This window comes from Pyxicephalus adspersus, chromosome 5 (genome assembly GCF_032062135.1).
Source record: "Pyxicephalus adspersus chromosome 5, UCB_Pads_2.0, whole genome shotgun sequence".
Taxonomy (NCBI): Eukaryota; Metazoa; Chordata; class Amphibia; order Anura; family Pyxicephalidae; genus Pyxicephalus; species Pyxicephalus adspersus.
The window spans coordinates 116,614,179-116,622,465 of NC_092862.1; the positions used below are offsets into that span (position 1 = coordinate 116,614,179).

At 39.6% G+C, this 8,287-nt stretch overlaps 1 protein-coding gene across 1 annotated transcript; it reads right to left on the reverse strand.

Annotated features, from left to right (window-relative positions):
• Positions 1-751: 751 nt before the first annotated feature.
• On the reverse strand, positions 752-7,749 carry POLR1F (RNA polymerase I subunit F). The gene is made up of 4 exons (XM_072412543.1): positions 7,430-7,749; positions 6,226-6,367; positions 4,439-4,644; positions 752-3,224 (listed from the first exon to the last, which is right to left on the reverse strand). The coding sequence occupies exons 1-4, from the start codon at positions 7,693-7,695 to the stop codon at positions 2,366-2,368; spliced, it is 1,473 nt and encodes a 490-aa protein (XP_072268644.1). The 5' UTR covers positions 7,696-7,749; the 3' UTR covers positions 752-2,365.
• Positions 7,750-8,287: the final 538 nt, after the last annotated feature.

An 8,287-nucleotide genomic window follows, 5' to 3' on the forward strand; every position in this document is an offset into this window, starting at 1 on the left:
ATAAGTGGGGTTAGGATAGTAGATGGATATTTTCCTACATTAAATATGCTTTTAAATCCAAATTCAAAGTGCACTTGATTTCCACAGTCCACAAGCTATATTTGATCTGCTTGGCTCTAAGTATTTTAAGACATGACAGGTCTTATTATTGTACATTTGAATTTCAGACAAACCCTGTGCTTTGTTAGACTGAAATTTAAACATATTCTCAACTCGTGACTGCCCTGCCAGGGAGTGATAGGGGAGATTTAGGCTTTAACACTGACCATGAGGTTGCAGTGTGTTTAATGCTTTCTGATGCAAGGGCACAGCTGCTTTTGGGGAGACATTACATGTAGCTTTTCCCTGCAGCAACCCCATAGAGAATTAATGGGGAAGGCAGTGAGCTGCACCAGTGCCGCCAGCTGTCTAATGTGCAGATTTACATTCCAGTCATCAGGAACCAAGCAGAATCCATCCACCACAAAGCAGGTCCAAAGCTGCTCTTGTGTTCAAAAGACCAATAAAATGGTTTCTGCTTCTGTTAAAAGTCCATTTTTGTTAACAGCTAATTTGTGTACTTGCTGAAAATGTTCTTAGCTCGAATGACTTAAAAAAATTGCAGCCATGACATTCACATACTAGAAAGCTGCAATATTACGAAATTTTTATTAGGTTATTTTTATTATGTTTAGATAGACATTTAGGAAGACAACCCAAAGCATGGACAGAGATGTATCACACTATTACAGAAAATACCTGTACACAGTCCTTTACAGCATCTTCAGGTATAATTTTATTGAAAGGTAACGATTATAAAATATTAAACATTGCTACATAAACATATTTAAACACTTTAAATCTTCTGAGTTTGTGGCAACTAGGCTTACATACATTTGCATACACAGCTTGTTATATGAGCATATTGACAAGTAGTATCCTGGTCAGAGCTATCACTTGGTTTAAAATATCCAGTAAAGCATGCAAGTATTTTTAAAATATAAACCTATTATTTATATTTAGAGTTCCAAATATCTGAACTCATCTCCATCGGCAGTTTTAATGTCGCTACCCCAAGGCATAATAAAAGGACATGGAGAGTTTAATACTTTTTACAGTTACATATTCTCCTTACCACAAGATTTCCTGGACTTTTTGTTTAACAAGTAAACAATCATACAAAAAAATAGCTTACTGAAATGTTAAAAAAAAAATAGAAAACTCCTCAAGATTTAATGAAAATGTAAAACTGTAATAATTGTGGTTGACAGGTTTAGATTTACAGAGAAACTTAGATAATCATTTTATTTCAAAATTATTTTTGCACTGTAAGTACATATATCAGTTTTAAGAGCTCCAGTAAATACATTTTGCAGGTGAAGTGACAATGTAATCCTATAACACTCTGCATGAAACCTACACTAAAGCTAGGAAATGTGCATCAATGTTCTAAATTCCTGCAATCTGTACCACATTAATATTCACCATTTTACTCCCTCTTTTTCCACCTGATTTCACATTTCCTAAGACAAAGTCTATCTACCCTTAAAAAATATGCAAGCCGTTCAGCAAATTTGACACCAAGACAAATTATGACATGAATCAGGAATTCTATTTGGTGAAATACAATATTGTTGTCCAACAATTTATTCTATTGGTTATTCTTCCCTTGCCTGTTGTGTTTCAGCAGTGTAGCATCCTATTTTTCCAAAGCCAGTTCACAAGGAAGTCAATTGACCACATCAACATGGATCTGCTTCCAAGCTAAGCTCCACAGAATAAGAGGACAGAAGATGAGCAGGATTACCAGGTTTAATCTTCTGGTTAACAAACTTAAATTTATATCAAATCTGCAACTGCTCAATGACAACTGTAACTTTAAAGTTTATCACTACACTTTGAAGTCCTGATTGTTGGGCAGTTTCCACAGCAAGTGGTGAAGAACATCAGCATTTTCACTGCACAGTTACAAACCTGTAGCTTGTCAATTAACACCTCATCCTGTTCACTGCTTATTCAGAGTAGTTGAATCTGCTACATGGTTAGACTGTAATACAGGAACTGCTATTAGAATTTAATAAAGTCTATTCTAAGACTGATCTTAGAATGCTTTCATCACCAGCAATGTTGGGACTGGGGTCTGTTAACAAAGGTACAGCTGTGTCTCAGTCTGTGTCTCATTTACAGGAATTTCTTATTTTCACACAGTCAAATAAGGAGATGAAAGTTTAGATTAAACAAGTCCAAAATATTTATGACCATAATACATTTCATTTTTTCACATTTAGTGAACGAGTTTAAAACATTTCATCGACACAACACTCTGTCATTATTAAAATATAATTTCAATAGGAAAAGAGCATTTTACAAATTAATTAATTGAAAATTATTCTTTCCGTTTCTTTTTGGCTTTGGGTTCTGTAAACTCCTGGCTTTCAGCTGGCAAATTTCTGTCCCCTCCCAGGTAAGCACCATCCTCATTACCAGCTAACACATTAGCAAGGTGTTTCTTTTTATGTTTCTTCTGCTTTGGGGTTTCTTGCTGCATTGTGAGGTCATTCAGCAGAGATTCTTGTGATGCAAAGTCTGTACCTCCATTAGTAGAGTCTAATATGGAGTCATCAATGGCGGGAGACAATTTGTGTTTTTTCTTGCGTTTCTTTTTTAGGTTTTCTACAATTCCAGATTCTGCACTCAAGTCCAACAAAGAGTTCTCGTTAAAGGCTTGCTCATGCGTCGTTCCATTCTGCAAAGTTTCATTAAGCCCTTGTTCAGAATTATCCCTATGCTTCTTTTTCTTTGACTTTTTAGGTGGTTCTTGCCCAGAAGAAACTAAAGACTCGTTCTCATCTATGCTGCCTTCTTCAACCTTGACATTGATGATGTTGTTATTGTCAATGTCAACATTATGCAAGCTATCATTATGTTTTCTCTTTTTACGTACTTTCTTAGAAATACCATCTACATTTTTCATACCATCTTCCACAGAAATATTCTCTATAGAGGCATCAACCTCTGTAAAATCACTCATTTCCTCATACTTTCGTTTTTTGGATTTTTTCTTAGGGGTTTCTTCCACGGTCATGTTTGGATCACTTGAACACTCAGGAACATTTTGTGTTTCAGGTATTACTTTTGGATCAGTGTCTGTCCCGTCTTCGGGAGCTTTCTCAGTATCAGAAGAAACTTCACAAGTTTGTTCTATAGTTGTCTGATTAATTCTTTGTAGGAAATCAGCCTCCATTCTGTATAAAGAAAAACAAAAATGTGTTATCAAGTACCACCAACTGTCATTTTAGGATTTTCCATCTTGTATCAACTAAACAGAATGTCCTTATGGATTAAAGGTTTTCACTACATTGTAGCACACAGGTTTGGGGTGGTGCAGAGTGACAGCAACCATGAAGAGAAAAAAACAACAAAAACAGAAAAACTGTAATGAACAAAGAAACTCAGTTATAAATGAGTTACCATGCCAAATACGAAATACTGTTTTACATTGCTGTCTCAATGCTCTATTTAGGAACCAGGAGAGATTCAAGGTCAAGTTTTTATTGCTATCTAATACTCCAATATAGAGATTTACTCTCACTTCCTGTTGTGCGGACATCTCAGGCAGACAAAAAAAAAAAAAAAGGCCGGGAGTTTAACCCTTCCCCTAAATTATTAAGTTAAAAAAACATTATTTCTGTCTGTGCTACTGTTGGAGAGCTCCCCTCACTTCCTGTTTGGCAGCTTTTGACAGATACTTTACTAATGTCTCCATGAAGGTATTGCATGAAGCTGCCACCATGTTAAACCACTCTCTTTCCCTGGCTTTGGATAATGTTGCTCCTGCCACCTTCCGCTACCCCCGCCCTGCCAACCCCTGACCCTGACCCTGGCACAACAATCACACTAAACAGCTACAAAAGTCTGAGCGCAAGTGGAGGAAATCTAGCCTCAGCGCTGACTTCATGGACTACAAAGCCAAGCTTTAAAGCTTTAACACAGAGCTCACTGTCACCAAACAAAATTATTTCTCCACAGTGGTTTCCTCTCAAGCCTCCAACCCACGCAACCTCTTCTCTACAACTGACTCCCTCCTAAACCCCACACCTGCTCCCCCCACAACATCCTTCTCTGCCCAAGTCATTGCCACCTACTTTAGAGATAAAATCAGACATGATGTCTCTGCCCACCGAGCCACTCCAACCATACCCACCCCTTCCACCTGTAAATCTGCCCACCGAGCCACTCCAACCATACCCACCCCTTCCACCTGTAAATCATCACTGACCTCCCTCAGCCGTTACTGTGGACGAAGTCTTAACTCTTCATTTTATATATGTCTGGAATTTGGAAGCATAAGTATGTAGCCTAAGAAGCTCTATAGACAAATATTGTGGCAAAAAGCTGGTGCTACTCTCAGATTTGAAAATCCCAATAAGACATTTTGACTGGTAGTTACACAACTTACTGCTTGTTTAGTTTTCCACGGATACAAGAGACACCGACAGCATCAGAATCTAATCGAAACACGTCAAACTCGAGGTGATCTCCAATCTTCACTCCTATATGCTGCCAACCTTCAATGGGCACCCTAACGGGCCTTGGTATAGAGGCATTGAAACAGCCATGAACCAGACAACCAATATGACTTGGGGCCACTTTATTTACAATACCCTAAAATAAAAAAAATAAGTATTATATTCAAAATGCTAATCTATGACAAAAGATGATATAAAGCTTAATTGAACGATTAAAATAAATCAGCCAAATACATTCTTAGTGGATCAAGGCAGAGAACAGAACTGTAAAAGCAGCCTTTGCTTACTTGTCCCAAGATGAAGGTTCTGGGGCTGCAATTTGGATCCTTATTTCAATGCATAAATGCAAAATATCTACCAACAACAAGCATCTGTATATCTTTTAGCACACCAGGTACAGATACATTTCCAGTCTTTTGTAGGTAAAAAGAAAAATTAGGAAAAGCAGGTCCAGATTCGACAATCAATTCAGCAATAACATTCCAAACATAAGACCTAAAATACCATTGGGTTACCTTTAGATCATTAACGAACCTGAATTCCAACAAGGAAAGAAGATTCAACATATTATAGTGAACATCTAGAAGTGTTAACTGTGCCTAAGCAGTACCCTGAAAGAAATGGAACTAAACTTCCTGGTGTGTGAATGTGCCTAAAGCCTCAGTGCCATATATCGGCAGTATGAAATTTAGGCAGACCGGACACATAGCAGCTAAGCTGTCTGCTGTCCAACCCCTTAACCATCACTAGAGAGAAACTTGGTGATTTTACTACTGTGCTGTTCAATGTCACCTCTGCTGTTGATGTTACTGCTCCTGGATGCCTACTATGCACAGCTAGGCTTGCAGAATCATTTTCAGGCAAAACCGCCTAGTTTTTGCAGTCATTTGCAACAATTTTTAAACACTTCCCATTCAAGTCTATGGAGACAGTAGAAGTGGCAAACCGACCCCAGATGCAGCATTCAGCATCCAGAAAAAGGCATGGAGATGCTGCCACATGTTAAATGAAGGATAATGAACAGACCTATTTAGTCCCATGCTAACTGTTTTTTGCAAGCATTATTCAACGGTAAAGCCGCTGAAAAAAGCTTGAAAAAACCTCAGGGTAAACAAGCCCTTTTGTGAAAGCAATCATTGCCTCTACTAAGATGGTAACCATCAGAGCGTTGTTACAGATAAACATAGTTCTGGCTAAAGATACTATGAAAGAATATGTGTAGAATTGAGGAGTAAAGAACATATTTGGGGCTTCTGAAGTTGGCCACTTTAGATGGTATTTCAAAACTAAACTTTAGACTTCAAGTCAGTAGTACCTGGTGCTTCTAATCTGCCCTTAAAAACAAAACAATCAAATAAAGACCAGCATGTAGGAGAAGGCATCCAAGTAGCTGCAAACAAATGGTTTCAATGGTTGACTGAAAGTTGGATAGAAAAGTTGCCTGTGGTGCATTTTTTGGATAGTGGGAATCATATCTGATCTCCAACTAAGATCTGAAATTGAGGCCTGCCAGCTGCATCCACCAGGTTTGCATGGTCACATTGTCCTGGGCCCAAGGAAACCTGCTCGAATTGCATTCACTTAGCATGGTTTTTGTAGGACTGCTTTAATGAACACAGTTAATTAGTACTTACGGAGTGGTGAATATGACTTGTGAGGGGAAAAAACAAAAAAACAAAACTTAGTAGATAAAGATGTAAAATCTGATGCTGCTTACCACAAGTTTCTGTCCAGGTTTTGGCTGGAAGAGGACAAAATCAGCTTGAACATTGAGGTGAATATACCCCACATCATCATGTATGTCTCCAAGCTCGCCAACTATTTTTATATTATCATAAGCCACAGGAACACCTTTCAATCTTTAAGAGAGAGCATAGAATGGTCAGTCAAAAAATATTTAATGATTGTACTAGTTATCAACTGATCAACTCCAAGCAAGAATAATGCCTTTTATATTATGTACATATAAAAAAAACATTGTAAAGGAAGAATATTAGTATAATTTTCATAAACTAGACAGTAATGTTGAACTCTGGCACTTTATGTTACACAGCCATACAGCTGCAGGGTGAGTGAGTTGCTATGATCTATTATCATATTACTAACATTTTAGCATATTCTTGTATGTTTTTATTTTTTTGTAATGCATTCAGCCATTTGGATGGAGTTGACATTTTACACTTGAAGCAGACCTAAATTTAAATGTTTTACTTTTTTGGGGGGAGGGCAACCCTTTATATAAAAACAAAAAAAGTGAAGCCTGTGCCTGCCCTTCTGTCTTTTTTACTGTGGCAATAAAGACAGAATGACAGTGCAGAGCCTCCTGGGATACTCATGTCACACATCCGAGGATGCTTCTTGCTGCTCCTTCTGCTCATGCCAGATCTTAGGCATGCGCAAAGAGCTTTTTCTTCAATGGGGGGGATAAAATTTTGTAACTCGCGCAAGATCTAAGGGGGAAGACTGAGATAAGTCCGCTTCTGGTTCTAAGGGGGAAGACTGAGATAAGTCCGCTTCTGGTTCTAAGGGGGAAGACCGAGATAAGTCCGCTTCTGGTTCTAAGGGGGAAGACCGAGATAAGTCCGCTTCTGGTTCTAAGGGGGACACAGGGATAAGCCCAGTTCTGGTTCTAAAGGGAAGACAGAGATAAGCTCCGTTCTGGTTCTAAGGGGGACACAGGGATAAGCCCGGTTCTGGTTCCAAGGGGGGACAAAGGATTAAGTCCAGTTCTGGTTCTAAGGGGGACACAGGGATGTGTCCGCTTCTGGTTCCAAGGGGTAACCCAGCAATAAGTCCGCTTCTGGTTCTATGAGAGACATATTTGGGGGGGGGGGGGGGTTGCTGGATTTGCTGTTCTAAAGAGGGGCAGACATGACACACTTCCACCCCACCCTACAAAGTAACAAGGAATCCATGATCACCTGGAACTGTACTTGAGAAGCTCTTCACCTAGTTGCTCCTGTATTCCGCTTTTCTTCTTGTTCAGGTACCGGGGGGACAGAGCCAGGGGTCTGCGATGTGTCCTTAACACCAGGCACGAGTGCTGGCTATTCACCAATTTACAAGCCTCTGAGAATGATGGCAGCAGAGGGCAGGAGAATGGCGCGCTCTGAGCTGCGGGTACTGCAGTAGAAGGCACATTTGCGCCCAATGCAGTAGAACTAGCAGCATTACCGGTATCAGCCATGCTATACCATCCACATGTCTCGGAGAAGACGGGCCGTAAGTGATGACGTATTCATCGCACATTTGTCACGTACCACCCCCCTCCCCCGCATGCTCGTTCCTGTGCGCGCCCCCGCGGCCAAATAACATGATGAGTGCGCCTGTGTAAAGCGCGTGTCTTCCAGGCTGATAGGCCGGTCACCTGACGCTAACATGACTCAGCCAATTCCCTTTTAACATCATTCACCAATCAGCAGCGGCCCCCTGTGGTGGATGGAGATATTTCAGCTCATACATAGCAATATCACATAATAAATATGGCTGTGCTTCTCTTCTCCTCATATATGCTATGTTATAATTATACTGCTGGGAACACTGTATATACTGCATACTTTCTAGAAAATAAACTGAAATAGAGTGTTTGCTTAGTTCAGCAGTATGGACAGACACATTGTAGTACTAATATAAATAAAGTGTTCCCTGGTCTTCGGCCTGTGCTGGGAAGGGCGTCTGGTATTAGGGATTTATAAATTGGCACGGGTCATTGCCTTTCTCTGCTAGTGCAATGTATGATAGAAAAGTTTATTTTAAATAAAGGCCACAAGCATTGTGTC